At 51.3% G+C, this 24,486-nt stretch overlaps 1 protein-coding gene across 2 annotated transcripts in view; it reads left to right on the plus strand.

The window, feature by feature from the left end:
* Positions 1-24,486, plus strand: part of DLG5 (discs large MAGUK scaffold protein 5) — a 120,359-nt gene that overhangs the window by 24,597 nt on the left and 71,276 nt on the right. For both annotated transcript variants that reach the window (XM_040242325.1, XM_040242326.1), the window contains exon 2: positions 24,165-24,233. In XM_040242325.1, coding sequence (XP_040098259.1) covers positions 24,165-24,233 — 69 coding nt within the window. The remainder of the gene's footprint in view (positions 1-24,164; positions 24,234-24,486) is intronic.

The following is a 24,486-nucleotide window of genomic DNA, read 5'->3' on the forward strand; positions in this document are numbered from 1 at the left end:
GGGACAGACAGGGCCCAGCCGCGTGACTCGTGTGCCCCGAGGAGCTGCTCCTGCCAGATGGTGTCATCCGGGGGTTGGATTAAAAGATAACTCTGTTGGCAGGAAGAGCAGCCCTCTCCTGGTGTTAGGAGCCAGGCCAGTGGTGGGCTCTGTGCAAGCTCTCCTGGCCCCGCTCCTGGACGCCTCTGCCTCTCCTTTCACTCCCCTCCTGCAGGGACGACTCTCCTCAGATGCTCCTGCACTTCTGCCTCCTCCTCATTGTCACCAGCCTCCTCTCTGTGGACAGGTTTCAAAATCCTGTTTTTTTTTAATTTGGCTGTGGCAGGTCTCAGTTGCAACATGTGGGCGGGCTCTTTAGCTGTGGCACGCAGGTTCTAGCTACCTGACCGAGGATCAAACCTGGACCCCTGCGTTGTCAGCATGGAGTGTTAACCACTGGACACCAGGGAAGTCCCTCGTTTTCAAAATCTTAATGAGCAATTCAGCAGGATTTGCTTTCTTTCCCTTTACTCCCCGTCTCTGACAATAAGTCTGTCGCTGGGAGGGAGGTGTGGTGGGGCAGGGTGGACATCAGCAGACTGTGTCCAAGCCTTTATGGAGGTGGGGAAGATAGGGTCGACTTGGCCTAAGTGTGAGGGGGCGACTGTGAGCCCTTGTCTCTTAGACCTGATGGAAGGGCCGTTCTGGTTCCTTGAGGAAATTCGAGTACTCAAAGAAGGTGGGAGGAAGGTGCTTCCTGAAGCTGGTGGGATCATGGGTGTTTTGTTGGGGGATGGTCCCCCATACTCCTGGACTTGCATAGGCAATCACAGGACTCTCAGGGATTTCTGGGGAGCCCCAGTGTGTTTTAATCACTCAGTTGTGTCCGACTCTTTGCAACCCCATGGCCTGTAGCCCACCAAGCTCCTCTGCCCTTGGAATTCTCCAGGCAAGAATACTGGAATGGGTTGCCATTCCCTTCTTCAGTGGATCTTCCCGACCCAGGAACTGAACCTGGGTCTCCTGCATTGCAGGCGGATTCTCTACTGTCTGAGCCACCAGGGAAGCCTCAGAGGGCAGTCCTGTCTGTGGGTGGTGGAGACGTGGGGAGAGTCCTGCCTGGAAATTCCACCATCATCAGCTGAACCAGAGGCAAAGGGGTCCAGAATATTTTGGTAGAATATTTTTGATACTTCTTCCCCATGTCTTCTTATCTTTGGATAGGCCCTCATTTTGGGAATCACATACTTGAAAAAAAGGTCCATTCTGCTGTTAAGAAATGGTACGGTAAACTTTTTTCTTGATCGTTCTTTGTCTAAACTATTAGTTTATTAAGAGAAAAAAATCCTCTTTGAATATTTTCCTTCTTGGGTAGATATTACAGCATCGTAAGTGCACACGCACGGCATTATTACCTGTTTTTTTTGGGTTGCACTGGGTCTTTGTTGCTGCACGGGCTCTTTCTGGTAGCGGTGAGTCGGGGCTTCTCTGCATTGCAGCGCTTAGGCTTCTCACTGTGGCTTCTCTCGTTGCTGACCATGGGCTCTAGGTACATAGGTTTCAGTAGCTGTGGCCTGAGATTCTGGCGCACAGGCTCAGAAGCTGTGGCACACTGGCTTAGTGGCTCCAAGGTACGTGGAATCTTCCCAGACCAGGGATTGCACCTGTGTCCTCTACGTTAGCAGGTGCCACTGTACCACCAGGGAAGTCCTGCTTGTGGGTTTTAAAATTACTAGTTACATAGCAAGATTTTAAAAAAATTACCTAGACAGTAGAATTATGAGCCATTTTATTTTTCTTCAAAATTTTCTGTTGTAAACAAATTTCAAATGATACTATTTTTTCTGATACTCCATTTGTAAATGTTCAGATATACAAAGAAGTTGAAAGAATTGTACAGTAAACATTTGTATAGTTTTCACCTAGAATCATCGCTGGGCATACTTTTTTTTTTTTATTGTCATTCCATTTTTATTCACATATAATTTTTTCCTGATTCTGTTGGAAAAAGCAGTGGATATTGGAATACTTTACCCCTAAACACTGAAGCATGTATCACCGGTGAGCCAGGATGTGCACCTACATAACTCACCACCATTATCACATCCAAGAATTCAGCACTGATACAGTAACATTATCTAGTAGGCAGTGCATTTCACTCTCCTGAATTGTCCTACGTGGACTTCCCTGGTGGCTCAGTGGTAAAGAATCTGCCTGCCAATGCAGGAGACATGGGTTTGATCCCTGGGTCGGGAAGATCCCCTGGAGAAGAAAATGACAGCCCACTCCAGTATTCTTGTCTAGGAAATCCCATGGATAAAGGAGCCTGTCCATGGGGTCAAAAAAGTCACACAGGACTTAGCAACTAAACCACAGCATTTGTCCTACATATGCTTTTTATAGATTTTAAAAAATTCTAACAAACACGTTGTATTTGGTTGTTATGCTCATGTCATTTAAAAAAAGACATGTATTATAAGCTTGATTGTCCGTGACTGACACGTTTTTGTTAGAAGACATTGTTATAGATGTGTGTACACACGCACGCTGCTGATTGCTATCCCTTGGGCAATCTTAGAATTCTTGAAACTTGGGAGGAGCTCAGGAGATCTGCTCTTTTGTCTTTACACAGTCTGGTCTGGACAGTTGAGAGACCTTTCGAGCGTCCCAGCGTTGAGGTCTGCATATGTGTTCCAAATTTCCTCGCTTTACGAAATCTGACACCTTCAAGTCCGGACATTTTAAACCATCCTGCTAAATTCTTCTAAGTACCCAGGGCTCAAATGTACCGTTGCCTGGAGCGTTATAGGTCATTTGACATAAAACAGAGAAAAACCAGAGGCATTTTGTACCGAGCTCAAAGCCTCTTCCTCCCCTCCCCCCGTTTAGCCTGGCTCACTGTGTCCTTAGGTCTGGGCACCCTCAGAAGGACCAAGCCCTGCAGTGGGGCGGCTGAGGATCAAAGCCCAGCCAGGGGAGAGGAAGGAGGAATGTGAGCAGTGGGAGGGGAGGACAGGGAGGTGCTGCGGTGGCCAGTGCAGTTCTGCCCTGCGGAGCTGGGCTGTTCCGTTAGCCCTGGGGTCTGTTGGCTGAGGGGCCTGGCTGTGCCTCCCCTAGGAAGCAGTACTGTACTGGGAATGAGCCCTTGATTGGAGTTGGTCAGACTGGCGTTCATCCAGTGGCAGGGCCCACTTATGACTTCCGTCCCTGAACCCCTCCCCCACTCGTGAGCTGTGGAGTGAGGATCCAAGAAGAGAAGTCTGGTGAGTGCTTTGAAATCACAGAGGAAGCAGGTGGCCCTGCCCTTAAGATTATCCGTCCAGGGGGTTGGCGGGCTTCTCACCGCTGAACTCTCAGATTGGCGCAAAAGAGGCTTGCTGTGGGGTGGGCAAGCTTCAGACAGGGGGAACGGGTGAAGGGAAGGCTAATGTTCCCAGGGAGAAAGGTTGCAGTGTGGGCCTACAGGGAGGGCTTCTTCGATGAGGTCAGGCTTGAGTCCTCCTGGATGGCAGGGTGGGAAAGAAGCATAGCATGGGTCAGGGAGGAGAAAAAGGCCTGGGGCTTCCCTGAGCAGTACAGTGCCCTGCCCCAAAGAGGGCCTCTCAAAACTCTCTCAAAACAGACCAGCAGGGGCAGGACTACTTCTGCACCATGTGTTTGGAGGAAAGGGTTACTTGGGATTCTTCCTACCCTAGGTTAAAAAAAAAAAAAGGCTTTATTCTTTGCTGACAGTAAAACATGTACATTCATGTAGGAAATTCAGTTAACGAAGAAGACAAAAGAAAAGCACATATAAGTCCTGGAAGCCACTCTGTTAACATCGTGCTGGGGGAAAATGGGGATTTTTATTATATGCTAAATATTGAGCCAAATGTTACCTCGTTTCATCGTCTCCAAAACCCTGGCAGGTGGATACTTTTATCATCCCTGTTTACGGGAGAGACCAGCAAGGCACAGAAAGGTTAAAGAAGGTGCCTGGAGTCATACAGAATGTGCGTGAGCTGGAATTCCTGGCAGGCAGGTGGGCTCCAGGGCTCACACAGGTATCGCCTCGGGGATACTGATCATCCCAGCAGATACCTGACGCGTCTACATACACACGTAGGCTAGGATTCAGCCTCTCAGTGGGCAATAGAAACCCGAGTCACCATGCAGTGGATACAGATATACATGGCTGTCTACGGGGACCATGTTCTTCCCCGTAGCTCCTTGTACTAAAGTCTTGGTTGGTGTCCGTGGGTTTGGAAACAGGCTTTGTCTACCTGCTCTGGTACCCGAGGATAGAGAGGTCAGCCCCACCATGGGAGGGACCCAGGATCTCTCTGTTGGGAAGAGGACACAGTGGGGAGTGGAAGAGGGGATGTCCCAGCTCAGGTCCAGGGGCAGGTACGTGCTGAAACTGCCCTCTCATTCCCTCCATCTGCCGTTAACAACGTCTCCTCCAGGGAGAACCGGAAAACCAGGTAATGGTGTCTGCTGTGACTTCTAGGCTTTATTTTCTGCTTGGCCGTCTGAGCTTCCTTGGACTCCTGTCCACAGCGTGGAAGGGTCTACAGCTGATGCTTCCCCATGGCACCCAGGGACTGGCTGTGGACTTAGGAGGTCACAGTCAGGGGTTGCTGCCCAGCTCAATGTGGCGCTGGCGGGTGTTGCTCTCTGAGAGGCAGGCGCTCCTGGAGCCCTTTCTTGCCCCCACCCTGGCCTGGGGCTCTTGTCAGCGCTCTGGTGAGCACAGGAGGGGGTCACTGCAGGGGCAGCGTGGCCTCTTAAGACCGTGTTTTCCCATCTGTACAGTGGCGCTGATGGTGTCTGTTCTCACCGACCACCAGGGTTAGGGGAGAACTTGTGCGCTGATGGTGAGGGAGACGTGGGTTTTGGGTGCGCTCAGCTCCACCTGCATGTTGGCATCAGTCCATACTCAATTGACAGTGGAAAAAACCAAGGTTCAAGGAGGGCAGTTCGTGTGGTCACAGGCAGGGTTGGAAACAAGTCTGACCCCAGGCTAGCATCCTAATGGGGCCGCGTACAGCATACGGGTCCTGCCAGGCTCCTGTTCCTTCACCCAAGCTATGCAGCAGCACCCACTGCATTCAGTCTGAGGGAAGAACAGGAAGGTGGCCACACGGGAATCAGGGCTCCAGGCCCAGCTTTGTTGGCCTTCAGTATGTCTCTATGGGTCGTTTGTTTCTTTATTGAGTTGCCTATGGAGTGATACTGGATCGGCAGAGGTGAAACAGTTAACACTAGTCTCCAGCAACTCACAGTGGCGTGTGGGAGGCGGCTTGTAAACAGCAAGTGCCAATACAGTGCACGGATGTAGTGTCCAAGTGAAGCATGCTGGGGCTCTAGGAGCTCAGAGGTAGGCAGTTCTGACCCTGCCAGAGCCCCTGTTTCCTCATCTGACAAATGGATACATTGGATTACTTGGTCTTTGGAGTTGCCTTCTCTTTTTTTTAGCTGAAGTATAGTTGATTTGTAGTGTTGTTAGTTTCTGGTGTACAGCAGTGATTCAGTTATGCACACATATATTCTTCATATTCTTTTTCTTTATAGGTTATTACAAGGTATCGAATATAGTTCCCTGTGTTATACAACAGGACCTTGTTTACCCTCTGTCTTACACGTTCTGTGATTCTTCATGAAAACAGTGTTATCTTGGGGGCTGAAACACACCTAGTGTGTGTTTAAGCTGAAATTTTCTGTTTAGTGGCCCCAGATCAGATGAAGACGGAGGACTCTATTATGTTCTCTATCTTTATCTTTTCATAATGGGCCAAATGCATTTGTTTTTTATGGCCAGGGAGTTTTTCTCACAAGTTGGCTTGGCTTAGGGCTGTGTGCCGGTGCCAGCAGGCTGCTTATGGGTCACGGGGTAGGGGGGATTGAGGGCATGTGTCAGACCTCCTGCAGGTCTGAGCCAGCACGGAGGGTGAGTCCGCTGGTGAGGGGAAGTGGCCACCTTCCCTGGTTCCTAAGGCCGTGTCTGTCCTGTTCTCCTGACTCTGGGGCTTGTGGGCACCACAGATAAAGACTGTGAGAGCAGGTTGAGGTGGTCACGGTGGGCCCTTGCCACCTAGCCAGGTGGCAGGAAGGGACAGGGCTGCAGCCAGGTCTGAAGGAGGGCAGGGAGGCACGTGGGAAGGCTGGAGAAGGCCTGTCCACACGTCCCCCTTTCTGGGCCTCGTGGTCAAGGTGGTACAATCGGTAAGCAGCAGAGCAGGGTTGACTCCTGAATCAGGGTCCTAAAGCTCTCCGGGGGTGAGCTGTTCAGCAGACCAGTGTGTCTTTAAGATGCTGTGTTTCAGGAGAGTCAAAGGACTCTTTTTGTGGTGTCCTGTGGAGTGCTGTGTAGTGGGGACGGAAGGGAAGATGGGTGTCAGGCATGATCTGAGGCCAATTGCTGCTCTGTGCTCTGCTGCGTATGAGTGTGTGTTGGGGGAGCAGGAAGGAAGGGAGAAAGGTGAGCTGCACACATATGGGTGAGCTGCCCGAGGTGGCAGAGACACTAGACGCTTACCCCTTTCCTCCTCCTGTGAATCCCTGCTAGGTAACAGGCCCCACTGCACACTGCTGCAGCGATGCAGACATAAACAAAAGCCTCTTCCTTGTGAAGTCCTCAGCAGGACTGGGTACTTAATTTGCAGCCCAGTGCAAAGTGAAATTGCAGGACCCTTGACTTGTAAATCATTAATAATTTTAAGACAGCAACAGCAGAGCATGAAGCCAAGTGGAGGGCCTCGTGAGACTGTGCAGGCCGTGCAGCCGTAATGTTGGCCTTGGGACCCATTCTCACAGGTGCAGCTAGACCTGCTAGATGTCGGCTAGAACCATAGGGAGGTATAAGCAGGCTGATAGCAGAACAGATAATTTCCTGATGGAGAGGTCTGGGAAGGCTCCTTGGAGAGGGCCCATTTAAAACTGGAAAGATCCCCTGGAGGAGGAAAAGACAACCCACTCCAGTATTCTTGCCTGGGAAATCCCATGGACAGAGAAGCCTGACGGGCCACAGTCCATGGCGTCGCAAAGAGTCAGACATGACTGAGCGACTGAGTGTGTATGTGTGCACACTGGAGGGATGGTGTGGACCTTGGTAGAGGTGGTGGTCATGGTGGAGGCAGGATATGTGGGCGTGGGCAGGGAGTGATGAGGGCATAGCCCGTTAGCCAGGCTGGAGGCCTGGATGGTGAGGAGAGCAATGGGAGAGAGTGCAGGCAGACTGGGCCCAGCCCTTGAAGAAGACCCTTGGATGCCAGCCTCAAGGCAGACTTTATTCTGTAGCCAGGACTTCCTGGAAGCTTGGAGATGGCACAGAGCTGAGCCCTGGGAAGCGCTTTTGGGAGGTGGTGCTTGCTGGGTTTCCAGAAGCTCAGAATGACTCTTGACCCTGGTTATTCCCTGAACCCTCTGGAGCCATTGTGGATGAGGAAACCGGGTACAGGGAGGTATTGTGGGCCTTGTCTGCAGGGGCAGGTGGCAGAGCTGGGACCCTGGAGACTTGAGGCAAGTCGGGAGGTAGAAGAAACAGTTGAGCTGGGAGGTATCCCCTGGATGGTGGCAACAGCAAGAAGGGACTGGTGAGGGGTGTGGAGGTAGGTCAGGTGGATGTAGGCACCTAGGTGGACCTCATAGTCAAGAGTGCCCACCAGCTGAAGACACCCTGCAGCCCTGGTAAGTGGCCATCTCTTGCAGCTCCGTGACAGCAGTGGGGGCACCCCACTTTGATAAGCTGCTCACCTTTCTTGGGGTAAGTCTGGCCAGTTTTACTTCTTGATCTTTTGGCTCTAAACTGTCTCCACATTTTCCCTTTTTCTCATCATCTCCATTTGGCCATGTAAAGACAGTGAGTAGTCTGTTCCTTCAGACCTAGTATTTTTTCCTTTTTGCAGCTTTTGGTTCTTTTCCACCTCTCACAGTTATTGTGGTTTTATGTCAAATATGGGCTTCCCTTGTGGCTTAGCTGGTAAAGAATCCGCCTGCAATGAGGGAGACCTGGGTTCGATCCCTGGGTTAGGAAGATCCCCTGGAGAAGGGAAAGGCTACCCACTCCAGGATTCTGGCCTGGAGAATTCTGTGGACTATGTAGGCTATGGGATTGCAAAGAGTCGGACACAATCTACCTTGGCTGTTCTAACCATACTGAACCACCATATTCAGGTATGGTTAGAACAGCCGTGATAGATTGATCTGACTTTCAGAGTGTCCAGCGGATGCTGTCGGGCTTTGGATTTTCCTGCACATTTAAGATGGTCGTTATCGTTGGCCCCCACCCCCTGGGGGTCCACAGAGGCCCTCCTCATCATATGTTCACTGAACCGTGTCCCCACACATTTCCAACAACCTCCTGGGAGTGCTGTCCTCCTGTATCCTGTGCTCCAAGACCTCATGTGACAAGGTCTCGTGTGACAGGTTCTAAATTCCTTGTGATCACCTCTCTTCTCCTGCACACCCCCCTACCCTCAGCCAGGGTCAGAGGAAGCAATGCTTAGTGTGGAGGGACAGGCATGGAGTTGAAATAGCCTGCAGCTGACCCTGCCTGACTCCTTCCTGGGTCTGCAAGCTGACTCCTACACGCTCTCCCAGCCTGGTAGGTGACCTGCCAGAGCTTGGAAACTCAACACTACCTTGCTAATTGTCTGCTGAAGTCATAGCAGCCCTTGTCACCACCCATCCACCAGGACCACAGTCCCCGACCGGGCCAACTGGTTGAGCCACTGTTCTGGGCACTCATGGGAAACAAGTGGCCTTTGTGGTGAGCCGGTGGACAGAGTGGCCGTCAGCATGGGAGAGGTGCCTGCACACGCAGGCTTCCAGGTTGGGTGGGGCCCCGGGCAGCAGGCTCTGAGCTGGGAGACCCACCCCAGCCTCCATTTTTGTTGTCTGCCTCTTAAGGTCTCTTTGTTTTTCTGGGGTACACAGAGTTTTGGGGACTGCTGCTCTCCCTTTTTGGTTGCTATTAAAAATGATGTTTCCTAGTGTTTTTATCACGCCCATATCGAGAAACCTCACTGGTTACTCTCCTGGCACGGCCCAGGTCTGGGAGGTTGCCTGTGGGCTGTGAGCCTTCTTCACGGCCGGGATTTGACTTGTCTGCTTGAGATACAGACACACTGGGAAGTGAGACTCTGAAAGATTGAAATGTTTCAGTTTTGGCAGTTCTTCCTCAGTTATCTTGAGGGAGCCTCTCCATCACTCCCCACCAAACACAAACCCCAGACACACCGTGCAGGCTACTGAAGACCACACACCTCAGAGGAATGCGGTCTGTAGTAGGTGACTTGGCTTAAGGAGGTTTTTAGTGCATGAGACTTTAGAGGAAGATGTATTTAGTAACAGGGGCTGGAATGATCCTTACAGATGTCCCTGCCTCAGAATTCCTTCCATCTGCCTGAAGCATGCCGATGGCGTGAAGGTGAGTTTGGGCAGAGGCCTATCTGTCTTTTGAGACGGTTTAAACAGGCTCCAATGAGTACGCCTAGAATGAAAAGGTGACTGGCGTTTTAAAGTGGTTCAGAAGAATCAGTATCAGCAGCTGAAACTGTGCCCAACAGCTTTTCCTGTGAATATTAGTCATACTTTTAACCCCGTCATCTAAGCCTGTTCATATGGGAATTCTGCTTTCACTGTCTGCATGGTCGCCTCTCCCCACCCCAGCAGTTCTGTATGTGTGGGTCTGTGTGTGTGTTTGTGTGTGCGCATATTTTGTTGTGTCATTTCCCTCTCCAGGACCTTGGAGCTTATCGGGAGGGAAGCTGTGCTAACACAGACTGGTACATCCACGCAGGAGCTCCAGGAGAAGGGGAGCTCTCTTCCCATGCGGCCCCGCCCTGTCATTTGCCTGTGATTGACAGCGAGGGGCAGAGTAAGGAGGCGCCTGCTGAATGATGCCTCCTAGTTATTCAGCCAGCTCTTGCTGCACTTTGTGTTTGCTCTGTTCTCTGGTGCTCCTGACAGCCCTCCCCACCCGCCTCTCTCATCTTTTGATGTTGTTGCCATGGACAGAAAGCTGGGAAAATGAAAGAACAGGTTGTAGACTCAGAATGTTTGCCCCCAAGGAAAGCGCATGTTTGCACAAAATCTGGTCTGACAGTTTCCATTTAGACTAAGAAGTTGGGGGCCCAGCAGGCCCTAGGAGATATGAAAATTGGCGCTTTGTTGGGCTGCATGCTGATGGTAGCTCTGTATCTGAGCTCCATCTGTCACTGGAGATTCACATTTTTCAGATGAAAATCGCTGTCTGGCCACGGGCGACCACACCGCTGCTGTAAGCTGTAAGCGTGCTGCGTTTCGCTTTGGAGCCTGCCTGTCTGCCCCTCAAGGTCTCTTCTTTGTTTTTCTGAAATGTGATGAAATGGAACATGCTTTTAAAAATAGATATTTTCGGGAGATGGCCTGATTGGGGTTATTGGCCGTGACGGTCTTATTTTTGCCGCGTGAGTCCCTTATCTCATCTTGGCTGATGGGACACTGGCAAAGGTTGCTTGTATTTTTTTCCCCCTTTTTATTCTTAATTGTGTTTCCAAAGATATTCCTTTTGATCATTTATTTATTTGCACACAGGCTGAAGAGTCTATAGAATTCTTTAACAGTGTTAACTTTTTAAGAATAATTTTTTTTTTCCTGATGATGAAAGCAGTATTCATTAAAAAAAAGAAGAAGAAAAGACACCAGAACTATTCATAGTAGACAACAGAGTTTCCTTAAGTAGCTGTTGCGAGGCCTGCGGGTGATAAGGAAGGCAGTGGTCTCAGATGGTGGTCATCAGTGGTCCAGGTGGGCAGGGTCATTCTGGGATCCTATTGGAGCTGCTGAGTGGGTGGGGGACAGGCAGAGGCAGCAGGGTTAGAGGCTTAGAGGCAGCTCAGGGGTAAAGGTGCAGGGCCCAGAACTGGGGACATTTGTTGCAAGTCTAGCTGAATAATCTGGGTCTGGCTCCTTCATCTTTCTGAGCTACAGGAACCTTGTCTATAAATTGATGCTAATAGCAGGATCCCTTTTCTGGAGTGCTGTGAGTTTTAAGTAGGATAGCATTTTTATAAAGAAGATTGATTTATTTATTTTTGGCTGCGCTGAGTCTTCATTGCTGCGTGTGGGCTTTCTCTAGTTGCGGCAAGGGGAATTACTCTTCGTTCTGCTGCGTGGACTTCTTGTGATGGCTTCTCTTGTTGTGGAGCACAGACTCCAGTCTCTTGAGCTTCAGTGGTTGTAGTTCCTGGGCTTGGTTGCTTCTCGGCATCTGGGACTTACCCCAACCAAGGACTGATCCCGTGTCCTGTGCATTGGCAGGTGGATTCTTAACTGCTCAACCACCAGGGAAACCCAGGATAAAGGATTCATTTGACAGTTTTCCGTGGCTTTCACTGTGGACGATGTCTGTATTGGATAGGGCTGTGCAAAGCCTGGCGCAATAGCAACTGGATTAGTGTGGAAGGGCTTCCGTAACAAAGGACCACAGACCTGGGGGCTCAGTCAATGGGCATCTATTATCTCACAGTCCTGGCGGCTACAAGTCCCTGATCAAGGTGTCAGCAGGGCTGGTTTCTTGTGAGACCTGTCTCTTGCATTGGCTTATAGAGAGCTGTCTTCTCTCTGTATCTTCAAGAGTCTTTCCTCTGTGTGTGTGCACTTGTCTATGTCCAGATTTCCTCTTCTTAGAAAGATTAGGGCCCACCCTACTGACCTAGTATTAATTGGAATTCCTCTTTGAATACCCCATCTCCAAACACAGTCACATGCTGAGATTCTGGGGAGTTAAGACTTTGACATTTGAATTTCAGAGGGAACACAATTCAGCCCTTCACAGATTATTTCTATTATGTGTGGTTCCATAGTGATGAGGGACCCTGAAGTTGGCCTTGGCACTGTCTCCAGCTCGCCACGTGACCTGGCTCCATGTGTCTCCTCTGGACATCTGTAGAAGGTCAAGGCTGGATGGCACAGGGGCCCTGTAAGCTCTGAGGAGGCTGAAGTGCAACAGAGAATGAGGATCCAGCAGTTAGTCTTCAAGCTTTAAGCATTGGCCTTGTGCTGGGGCCGGTCATGGCAGGCACGGCACAGTGACGCTGGCACGGGGATTCCCATTGACTAAAGGACCCTGGGTGCGTGTGCTGTGCTGTCAGGGTTCCCTGCAGGTGGCCAGAGTGCCAGGGTGCAGCTGGGTGGACCCTGAGGTCTTTGGGGACTGGTGTGCTTTGGTTTCATTTGCTTCACTCTGTGGTTGTGGGTTTGGATTTTTTTTTTTTTTCTCCTTGCACAAGAAAGTGAAATACCTTCTTTCGTTATCACAATCTACTTTGTCTCGTGAGGATTGCCTGTGTGTGTGAAAGGTAACCCACATTTGTGCATTTGAAATACTTCTGTGATGATCTCCCCCTTCTCAGAAGCCTGGGGCGTTCTTGACTTCCAGGACTGAGGGGCTGGGGCCTTCCGGGATCAAAGTCGTTGAAGGATTCTGTGATGCTTGGTGGGGTTTGGATCACACAGAAGTCCCAAAGATTTTTATTACTTTAATGGAGATGGAGGGAGATAAAGGTGCCTTCCCCACCCCAACCCCCCACTGTTTTTCATTTGTTTTGCTTTTTGCTACCAGTTTTTCTGATGTGGTGTAAAGTAAGCCTAGAATTTACCAACTTAATCATCCATGTTCACAGTGTGCTGCCATCCCTGCCATCCATCTCCAAACCTAAAATCCTTCTGTGATCATACCTTCCCCATTTCCTGGGGCTGATTTGGGACAATTCGTAGACAGTGTGTGGCCAGATTTTGCCGGGGGTAGGGTGTGGGGGGAACTATTATTTCTTCATTTGAGGAAAGAGTGGCCATGGGCCCATCTTCTTGGCTTTAGAGTAGGTGATTGGTTATGCACTCAGGCTGAAGGTAAATGTGAGTGCCGGATTTGATGAAATTATAGTTAGAAACTGGAGCATGATGGAACGCTCTGTTGCGAGATCCTAGGGAGAAAGATGCTCCATGTTTCACCTTTATTTGCGGCGGGGTGCAGGAGATGGCTGGCGGAAGGAGAACACTGCTTGAGTGAGTGGGTTGCAGCCCAAGTCCTCTCCCCTGTTTGGGGTTTAACAACATCTGGTTGTTGCTTAGTTGCTCAGTCGTGTCCGACTCTTTGCGACCCCATGGACTGCAGCACGCCAGGCTTCCCTGTCCTTCACCATCTCCCGGAACTGGTTCAAACTCACGTCCATTGAGTCAGTGATGCCATCCAACCATCTTGACTTCTGTCATCCCCTTCTCCTCCTGCCTTCAATCTTTCCCAGCATCAGGGTCTTTTCTAATGAGTCGGCTCTTCACATCAGGTGGCCAAAGTATTGGGGCTTCAGCTTCAGCATTTGGTACCTGAGCAGATTCCTGCAGGTCAGTGCATGTAGGTGTCCTTTTTGTAAAACTTTGTAAAATGTCCCTGTGGTTTTGAAAATGGACTCCTTTCATCTTCTTCTGAAGGTCCTTTCAAAATCCATAAAAGCATTGTGCAAATAAGTGTGAATCTTTCTGGGTGATGTCACCTTATCCAAGAGGAAAAGGCGGGCAAAGTGTCCCAGGGCTCTTGGGTGGGACAGCCGCCTGCTTGGAGCAGGGCCTCTCAGCGGCCCCCTGGAGGGCCACACTCTTCTATACTGTTTCTCAGAGCCTCAAGGAAAGAATAGATGAGATCTTGTCCTTTTATTCTCCCTGAGGGCCCTTTCGGTCCTGGGCATTTAAAGAATGTTGGAGAAACAGATTGGAGTTTAGAGTTAATTCTGGTCAGTGATTCATTGTAGTAGTAAGCTTGCTAAGAGCTGGGAACCTTGAAATAGTGTTTCTGTTGGTGGACTGGCCCTTAGGAACCACACAGATCAGGAGCAATGCATACCTCCTGGTCTTGCCCGTGGCAGACATCGCTGATCCATCCTGGGCTCCTTTCCTAAGCACAGGTGTAGCCTCTCGCTCCTTAAGCACAGCAGGCAGCTGTCACAAGCCATGGCAGTCCTTTCATGATGAACCTCTTGCCTTTTCTGGTCTAACCCAAGCCCTGCAGTCTTGGTGGAGAAACGAAAGCCAATCAATAGCCATACTTAATTAGCAGGACATCCCTGACCTCCAGATGACCGAATCAAATGTTTGTGCTCTGGGTCCTACCCTAGCATTTGGCATGGCAGACCAGCCCCTCTGACCACTCTACCTACCCCACCGCCTTCTGGAAGACTTAATTCTCTTATTTCTCCTGTTTCCCCAAGTAGTCTTTCTGTGTCTCTCTCTGAAATTTGTATTCCTTCTCCTGTCCCCACAGGTTACATGTCCTAGGATTTTGTCCTGTATATGCTTAGAACGGTAAGCTTCTCAGGTGACTCAGTGGTAAAGAATCTACCTGCCAAATAGGAGACTTGGGTTCCATCCCTGGATCAGGAAGATCCCTTGGAGAAGGAAATGGCAACTCACTCCAGTATTCTTGCCTGGGACATCTCATGGACAGGGGAGCCTGGTGGGCTACAGTTAGGGTTGCAATAGAGTCAGAAATAACTTAGTGACTTCACCAACAACACAGTGTTTAGAACAATACTTCCTGTGTGGGTGCTATTTAGGAAGTCCTAGATCTGACCTTCCCCTTCCCCTTGCTTTTTCTTACCCAAGGGCTTCACATTGCCAGTGAGCCACTCTAGGCTTGTCACTCATATCCTCCACGCTCCATGGGGTGACTGTTAGCTTGAACCTGGCTCCCCAGCTCCAGGTGGCAGCAGGCCACCCCCGCAGAGATTTATTTCCTTTAGCACATTCATTCAGCCTGAGCCTCAGCAGGGTCTCCTCATCTCTCATCGGCCTTCTTCAGTCCTCTGCCTCTTTAACTGAAGTACCTTCCAGTACCTTCACCCCGACCCAGTATCACCCTCCACTTCTCCCTACCTACAGTTCCTTCATCCTAGCCTGTCCTCCCCTCTGCAGTCTCTGTGTCCCTGCTCAGCTCGCACCCCTGACCAGTGGTTCAGGGGAGCTCTTGCAGGAACATCCTAACTGTTCTCTTTACTTCCAGGCCTTCCCTCTTTCCACCCACCCTGTTCACAGGTGCTGGAGATATTTTCCTGACGCTCATCTCTGCTGTCTTACTCCTGTGCTCAGAAGCTTGCAGCGTTCTTGACTTCCAGGACTGAGGGGCTGGGGCTTTATTGGACCAAAGTTGTTGTAGGATTTTGTGATGCTTGGTGGGGTTTGGATCACACTGAAGTCCCAGAGATTTTGTATTACTTTAATGGAGAGGGAGGGAGAGAAAGGTGCCTTCTGCGCGCCCCTGCCCCCGCCCCCTGCCCCCACTGTTTTTCATTTGTTTTGCTTTTTGCTACCAGTTTTTCTGATGTGGTAAAGTAAGCCTAGAATTTACCATCTTAACCATCAATGTTATTAATACAAACATTCACAGTGTGCTGCCATCCCTGCTATCCATCTCCAAAACTGTTTACATCCTGCAAAACTAAAACTACACCCATTAAATAGTGACCCCCCGTTTCCCCCTCTCACCCTGGCAGCCACTATTCTGCTTTCTCTACAGTTTTGACTGCTCTAAGTACTTCATAGAAATGGAACCAAACACTGGTTGGTTGTGTCTCTGTGACTGGCTCATTTCACTTAGCATAATGTCCTTAGAATTCATCCATGTTGTAGAAGACACCCAAATCTCTTGCCTTTTTAAGGTTGAGTAATACTTTATTGTATGTTTATACCACATTTTGCTTATCATTTCATCCATCAGTAGACACTTGTATTGCTTATTATCTTTTTTGGAGAAATGTCTATCAAGTCACGCCTAATTTTGAACATTTTCTGTTGTTGAGTTTTAGGAGTTCTCTGTTCTGGGGTTTTCCAGGTGGTGCTAGTGGAAAAGAACCCGCCTGCCAGTGCAGGAGATATAAGAGACATGGGTTCAATCCTTAGGTTGGAAAGATCCCTGGAGAAGGGCATGGCACCCCACTCCAGTATTCTTGCCTGGAGAATCCCATGGACAGAGGAGCCCGGCAGGCTACAGTCCATAGGGTTGCAAAGAGTTGGACACGCGATGTAGCATTCACATACTGATACTAATTCGCTATCAGATATGTGATTTGCAGATATTTTCTCTGATTCTCTGTGTTGCCTTTTTACTCTCTTGATAGCGTTTTCCCATTTACTGTTTTAAACATTTTCATGAAGTCCAGCGTGTCTGCTTTTTCTTTTGTCTCTGGTGTCATATCCAAGAAATCACTGCCAAATTCAGTATCTTGACATTTGCCAAGAGTATTCTAGTTTTAGCTCTTATCTTTAAGACTTTGATTTCCTTTTGAGTTAATTTTTGTATATGCTGTTAGGAAAGGGTCCAAATCCATCCTTTTACATGTGGATATCAAGTTTTCCCAGCATCATTTCTTGAAGACCCTCTTCTTTCCTCATTGGATCGTCTTTCAGCAATCTGTCAAAAATTACTCGACCATTATGCAAAGGTTAGTTTCTGGGCTCTGTGTTCTGTTCGATTGGTCTGTGTGTCTGCCTTTAAGCCAGTACCACACTGTTTAGATTTCTGCAGCTTTGTCCCCAGTCAGGAAGTGTGAGTCCTCCAGCTTTACTCTTCTTTTCTGAGATTGCTTTGGCTGTTCGGAGTTCCTGCATGTATGGCCAGAGTGGGAAGGCCCAGGTCCATCCAGCTTCAGCTCCCGTGCTCTTTCTAGTGTACGCTCACTTTGTACCTCCCACCCCTGTGGCAGGGGTCTCAGCAGGTTCAGACTCAGCAGGGCTGTTGGGGTGGTGGGAGGGTAAGTGGTTTTCCTCTTTGATCTCAGAGTCCTGGGGACCCAGACTGAGCTGCCTTGGTGGTCAGTAATAGCCAAGGCCCCACACAAAGCATGCAAGGGAGAGGTGTCGATGCTGTTGAAGGAAGAGGGGGGCGAATGGCAGCTTGTTGCTGATGAAGACGACCTTTCCTTTGTAATGACCGTCTTTGGCCTCTGTGGACTGAATGTCCCTGACCTGTCCAGCCTGGGGTGTCATGTCCTTGCCCACTTCCTGGTCTGACCCCAGGGCCTTTACACTCGCTGTTCCTCTGCCTGGAACAGTCTTCCTCCAGCACTCAGCTTCCTCCAGACTCCTTCAGGTCTCTGTTCAGATGTCACATACCAGAGAGACCTCCCCTGACTCTTGTCCCATCATAGCCACCTCTCTGCCCTATCCCACTCACCCTACATTTTACTCTGCTATAATTTTCTTCATAGCACTGACTACCTAATGCAGTTTGCATTGGCTTGTTGAGTTATTTCTCTGCTATCTGCACTCCTTTGAACGCCATGAGGGCAGGGACTCTGTCTTATTCTCTGCTGCATCCCCAGTTTGTTCACTAAGCATTTGGTGAAGCAGTGGGCTTTGTGTTCCCAGGGCAGGCATGCCCACTAAGGGATGGTGTCTGTGCAGAGCACCATTATTCCATCTCTCTTGAAGGGCTGACCAATGCCCATATATGTGCAGGTGAGGGTCATGAGAAGGTTGGAGCGTGGCCTGGTGTGATGCTTAGCACACAATGAGCACTCTTTCTTGTTCTGTTTGATTCAGAGGACAAGAGATCAGCAAGTGAGGCTGGAAAGGCTTGGAATTGGCCATAGCTGGGCAGAATGATGGAAGGGGATGGGAGGCTTCCTTATCCTGAGGGGAAGAAAATAAAGGCATAGCAGGGCCGGATTCAGGTATTGGGAGCGGACACTCAAGGTTGAGAGTCAGGTAACAAGAATGGGAACTAGTGTTGGTGGAGCGCTTGTCTGTGTGCCTGGCTCAGTCCCCAGGGCTTTACCTTTCCTCATTCAGTTCTGATAGCCCATAATTCTTCCTATTTCATAAACGAGGAAATGAAGGGCCAAAAATGGAAGCAGCTTGCTTAGGTCACACTGCTGGTAGGTGGCAAGCCTGAGCTCAGGGGGTGTGGGCCCAGGGCCTGTTCTTGTAGCAACAGCCTGCGGTGCAAGGCTGTGGTAGAGGGCAGCGCATGCCCTCAGGCACAGGCCAGGCAGGAGGAGGCCAGACAGAGAGGAGGGTGCTGGTCTGTTGGACTCTTGTTGCGGATCGGAAGTTTATTCCAGGGCGCACGCGCTCACTGTGCCCTGTTGGGCTGCAGCATAGTGGAAGCTTGGCTGCTTATGCCGCACTATTTCCTGTCTCACCTCAGTGTGTCCTCTCGGCTGCTGACTTAGGAGCATGAGCTCTAGGGAGGGCAGAAGAGCAGTGATGCCGCAGCCGGCCCCGTCTCCACTCTCTCACCTGTATCCTTTGTTCTGGGGTGCCCATCAGGTGTGGCTGCGCTCAGTGATGATGAACACGCCCCATTACATCATTGCGTTTTAGTAGGAGACTCCTGAAGTCTGTATCAGTCTCCTCCCTACCCTCTAGGGTGGAAATGATGACCAGCCCAGCCTCCCTTCCTTGAGCCATCCAGATCCTGCTTTGGGCCACTTCCTGGGCTTTCTAGGTCAGGTGACAATTGTCACCCAGCCTGGCCAAGAGGCACCAGCCTTCTCGTGCATGGCAGGGAGAATGTGCCCCCCCCCCCACCTGGAGGTGGGCATGTCAAGTACCTGAAGCAGGGCTTTCTTGATCAATGTGCCAGGCTCCGTGGCTGCTCCATTCCAGGGCCCTGGTCACTCCCTATCTCCTGAAATGTCTGGACTTGTCAGCCTCCAACCGTGGGTCTCCGCATTCACGATCTGGGGCCATGTTGTTAAAGGAGGAGGAAGCTGAGGCCCTAGGGAGGGGCATAGCTGCACTGAACTGTGGTTCTGCAACGGGGCTGCTCAGCAGCCAGAGGCGCCCACCCTCCTAGCAGCTCCCGAGGTCCTTAGAAGCAGGGGAGGCGGGCTCAGTACACAGCACTTTCACCTGCCTGCCTGCTTCTCATGCCTGCAGCTCATGGAGTCAGGTGTCTCAGCACCCAGCACGGTCTGGACATTGGGATGGGCAGGAAGGAGTAGCACGTGCAGGGCCGTAAAGCCACAGTTCATCCCTCTTTCTTTCTTCTCACTTTTAGTCCCCAGGCCCCGCTCAGCTCACAGTGTCTGTCATGGAGGGGACAAGCCCACTCTGGGGGATTCCAAACTGTGAGGCCCTGGACAGGGGTGGCCCTGCTCTGAGACTTCTCACTTATACAGAGGGGTGGGGCCTACATCTCCTCCAGGCTGATCTGGCTTCTTGGTGCTTGTCCAAGTCCACCAGCCTCCAGGCCCCTTCCTCCATGAAGTCTCCCCGGACTGCCAGACCTTTAGAGCTCGGCAGCAGTGTTGTGACTAGGGATCAGTAGCACAGACGTTGAGCTGGACTATCTGGGTTTGTATCCTGTTCACCCCATGACCTTCAGCAAGTTACTTCATTGTTCTAACCCTTTGTTTTCTCCTCTGTCATTGCAGGTGTAATGACAACCTCAGGGTTAGTGTGGGAATTCACTGAGAGAATACATGCAGAGTTTAGTACATCCCAGCACTTACAGGGCTCAGTATCAGCTGCTGCTATTATTATGACTGGTGGTGGTGTTATCAGTGCTCTGCAGGCCAGCAGTTTGTCATTGTGGACTGTTCAGCCTTGTCACCCTGGCAGACAGCTTTCCTTACAGGTGACCCAAGGATTGAGGACGGCGGGGTTGGAAGGTCTGGTCTGACTGCAGGAGCAGCAGCTGACACTCGGGGCGCTGGCGGGGTCACGTGCTGTGCCACGGCCTTTTCATATTAACTCAGTTGATACTCTGTGAGGTTAGTACTCCTCTTGTCCCATTTTACAGACGTGCACGTGGAGGCAGGCAGAGGCTGAGGGCACACAGCCGCTGAGGGGCAGAGTTGGGAGTTGAACCCAGGCCGACTGGTACCATCAGCATTCTGGTCACTGCTCCCTCGGGTTTGCAGATGGGCCCCACCCAGGATCAGAGAGGGGAAGGACCTTCCGTAGGCTCTCAGCAGGCACGTCGCCTCCCGAGCCCCTGGCTTCTCTTCTGTCTCTTAAACACAGCCCAGTGTCAGGCTCGAAGGGCTCAGCCGTGTGCTGGGACTCTGTTGGACGCACGTGGGCGTGAGAGTGACTGGTTGCCCTCGGCCGTCCGTGGGTGGTCAGCTCTGAGCCGGAGGGAGGGTTCTGGGCTGGGACAGGTGGCCTGGTGGTGACCCTCCCCGCCCTGTCGCAGAGCCCCCGGGGAAGAGCGGCTTGCCTCTCTCTCCTTCCCGGGTGCTGGGGGAGGTGCGTGTCCTCCCAGTGCCCAGAGCTGGGTCGCCTCAGGCTGGAGCACTGAGAGGACTCTGCCTGCCGCTGGAGGCTGGAGCAAGCCCCTCCGGTGTCTTGGTTTCATGGGGAGGAAGCGTGAGTCACCAGGGCCTTTACAAGCCCCAGGTGAATGGAGGGGTGTGTTCTGGGGGGGAGCCGGGCGCGGGGGGTGGGGAGGTGCACAGGCCCCAGGAGGGGGCCTTGGAGGGCTGGGCATTCTGTTACTGCTTGGGTGATTTTACTGGAAGTTCTTTTGAAGTGGTCTCTGTGACCCAGTGGGGCTGAGTCACAGAGTAAATACAATTAGCATTGCGGCCTCTGGGGAAGGACGCAGACAATGCTTGTGGCCCAGGCCAGTCCTGTCTGCCAGCTCTCTCCCAGGGCTTCTGCCTGGCTCCCACATGCATCCCCGCCTGCCTGCTGACTCGGGTCAGCCTTGCGTTCAGTCCCCCTGTGGACCTCACTCCTTGCAGGCATGTTAGAAATGCAGAGTCTCAGGCCCCACCCCAGGTCTCCCCAGCCAGAGCCTGCACCTTGACCAGTTCCCCAGGTAATTGCTGTGCAGGGAACCCCTTGTATCATCACTCTGCTCCACATGGCCATGAGAACCTGGCCTCCACTCTGCTCTCCTCTGGAACTCTCATGATCATACGACGTTCTCCGGGTCCTCTCGGGACCTCTGCACTGGCTTGTCTGAGTTTGTGGGACTGTCCTGAGGGTCAGTGCCTTGCTGTTCTGTGGGGGGTGGAGGGGGAAGCGGTGGAGGCAGCAGTGGTGTGGGAAGCTGGCCCTCCTTCATCCAGACCTCTGTGAGAGGTGGAGGGTGTGCCTTCGGGTTCGGGGTGGGTGGGCGGGGGGTGCAGGTGCCTTCAAGGGGACTCCTTCCTGCTCACTTGGCCAAGGGTGAGGGGCTCTGTGGGGCAGGGGAGCGGGCATGGTGAGATGGGACCCCTGTCGGCCTCCAGATTGGATTGTGAAATCCCAGGGGTAGGTGACGTCTGTCTCACCCCTCGGAAGCCATCGCTTAGCAAAGACACCGCGTGACTTTGGAGGAAAGTGACTCCTTTTGCCTTTTCCCGACAGTCCTGACCACACAGGCTTTTAAAGACAACAATAGCTGCAGAGACAAAGCATGACCAAGACAGTGTCGTCTTCAGACCATTTTTCCCCCCTTGAATGACGTCTGAGGCCCTGGGAACAGTGTAGAAACTGGGCCTTGTCCAATTTTCATCGACCCCTGGCAGCCCCAGCACTGGCTCCCAGGAGCCCTGCCAGCCAGCTCGGGGGAGGTAATGCCCGGAGATGCAGATAAAGATGTCATACCGCCCCCGGGTCAGGCCCCACAGCCCCATCAGGTCAGGACACAGGGGGCAGGGAAGAGGAACAGAATGTGTTGGTTGGCCAGTTGACTCCTCCCAGCCAGGGGGGAAGGTGGGAGGAGAGAGAGAAGGGTGTCTGCCAAGTTTAATTAACAGTGGAAACTCACCACGGGGGAGGAGAGAGACAATCTGCAGGGGAGGGGCGGTTTACTGGAAGATGGGCCGCCGCTGATGCCAATAGTGAGAAAGAGGCACAGCGTTCTGCAGGGAGCATCACCAGAGCGCAGCCTGTGGTGTCGTAAGCGGGGCTGGGCTGAGCTCAGATCTCGGAGGTGTGAGCGGGACGGTGTAGTGGTGCCTGCTTTATCTGAGTAGCTGTCTTTTGAAAACAGTCCACCTAACTCCTTTAACCACCCCTCCCCCCATAACAGCAGCAAAAAATAATTAAGAAAATAGCAGTTGAGTTTAGCAGATAGGCATGCTGTTGTATTCTTGGTTTTTGAAGATACCCATGGATTGGCTGCATTGCACCTGACTTTATTTCGTAGATCTTTATGTCATGCTTGATGTTTATGATAGGGGAAGAGGAATGCTGTGAGAAGTCTGTGATGTTCATTGTTGAGACAGAAATGAATCGTGTGGGTTGAATTTGAAATGCAGGATATAGCTCACTGAACATCGCTTACATATCTTTCAGTAGGATCGATAGAGGACTTGCTGGGTTGCCGGGGGTTTTCTGGTTCCATCTCCCTTCAGAGGTTGCGCAGAGCCCACCTATGATATCTCTGCCAGGTGGGCACGGAGTGAATGCATGTGTTGTGAGAGCCCCCAGCACCTGGGTCTTCTCGGACCGAGGCAGTACTGACCGTCAGGCCACCCTGCCCTGCATCCAGCAGCTGTTTCAGGGGTGCTGTTGGAGGCCAGTTGAACAAGTTGAATCCCTTTGGGGGGTCCTTTCCACTTCCTGAGCGAGCCTCTTCCATCCATGCTACACAGCCAGAGGTTCATCAGAGATTCTCAGAAAATGTGGTAATGAGGCCACTGGCCATTCCAGGCCACTGTTGCACTGCTTACCTTTACCGAAGTCCCTGTTTTCTAATTTTCTCTTTTTTCCCCTCTCTCCTTTCGTCTCTCTCTGGTGGGCACACCTGCTGTTAATAGCTCCCCAGCACGCTGTCTGTTACGCCAGGGCTGTTCGGTGCCCTGCCCTCTGTGTGTGATCTTCATCTTTCCCTACGTCTTCCCCGTCCATTCAGGGTCTTCCCTGTCCCCTGGTGCACCTCTTCCTCCCCTCCTCCATGAGTTTCCTTGCTCTTCTCCTTCTCCCCTTCTCACTCCATGTCTTTATCCCTTTTCTTTCCCTTCTGAGGGTATACAGGTATAGAGTAGCTAGTCAACAGTTGAGATGGGAGGGAACCTCTTAGATTTAACCCTGCATTTTTGATCCTGGAGTCCAAGGTCTCATTAATTCTTGGTTGCTTTCTGACACCAAAGCCCTAAGGCTCATTCAAAGGCTTTATTGCAAAAATCTCATCTCTGGCTCACCCACTTTGCCCAGTACACACACGCCTTCATTGTGTAGTTCTTTTGGTTCTAAGAACAAAACATTGCATTCTTCCCATTGTCTTGTTTTATTTGACCCACCATCTCTGCATGTTGTGCTTTTCTCAACTCCCATTCAGTCTCTGGGTCGATTCGCCCACCCTCTTGCTTTTGTGTCATCTGTAGTCTTGGTAAGCAAAGCACACCTTTGTTTCCGTTCATCATGGGAAACATTATCTCTGAAATGCGTCAGGGGAAAGGACCTCCTGAGCCGTCTGGTTGAACCCCTTCATGTTACAGACTTGAGGAATAGAAATCCAGAAAACAGAGGCCACTGGCCAGCTACTCATGTGGATAAGAGCTGGGCTTAGACCTGGATTTCTTGACCCAGAGATTTTTCCTGATGTCAGGCAGGTAACATCCTGGCTTTGAAGATATTTGAATTCAAAGCAAACTGTGGTGGTTATGTGTCTGCCACTAGGAGTCAACAAGCGTCAACCCCTCTGCCCCTGAAAAAACTTGTTATCCCCAGCTTTGGTGACTGTGTAATTGCTCATAATTTTATGAGTAACTTTTAATCAGGGGGCAGTCACTGCTAAATTATTGAGGACTGAGCTTGAATACAGTTAGAACCTAAGAGCAGAACAGTCTGGCATGAAGAACAAAAGGTTCACAGATGCTTACTTAGGCTCTGTTACTCTCTATATGGAAGCCAGAATCACCCTGATACAAACCTGTAGGAAATCCCCAGGCCCCTTGTCACCTGGGCATGTGGCTCTCTTGCTAGGTAAGCCTTTCCCCAGATGTCCTGACAAGAAGCCAGCTGACTGACTCTAAGCTGTCCTCTGCCTGTGCAGAGATCACTCAGAAGGTGGCCCAAGGTGAGGCGGAAGCTGGCACAGAAGCACCACAGAAGAGAGCCTGTCGACCACGTCTCCCCTGCCCGGCCTGTGGTTCTGATGTCTAGTGCCTGGTGCCGTGCTGGTGCTCAGCCTGGCGCTCACTGAAGTCAGTTGGTCTGACAGTGGTTTGGGGTGTAGACAGGAGAGCCCTTTGGGATCAGTAACAAATGGCCCCTCTTTCTGCCTGCAGGCTCCACCTACAGCGTCTTGTCCATCATGCCCTCAGACTCGGAGAGCAGCAGCTCACTCAGCAGCGTAGGTGAGTACCTCCTTCCTGGAGACCCTCCTTTCTGGAGGACCTCAGGGAGGCGGGGGGCTAGGGGCGAGCCGGGGCAGCGCTGGGTACGAGGGTGGGAAGTTGGCTATCACCTCCCTTGTGCAGTCATCTCTATTCGCCTGTTCGCTCATAGGCACGTCCTCTTACTGGAGGAGGGCAGAACTCTGCTGTTAGCAGGGGCGTACGTGCTGGGGAGGTACTCGTGTCACCATTTCTCCACTTTGTCAGGGCACAG

Source organism: Oryx dammah, unplaced genomic scaffold (genome assembly GCF_014754425.2).
Source record: "Oryx dammah isolate SB20612 unplaced genomic scaffold, SCBI_Odam_1.1 HiC_scaffold_6, whole genome shotgun sequence".
In the NCBI taxonomy this organism is placed as follows: domain Eukaryota; kingdom Metazoa; phylum Chordata; class Mammalia; order Artiodactyla; family Bovidae; genus Oryx; species Oryx dammah.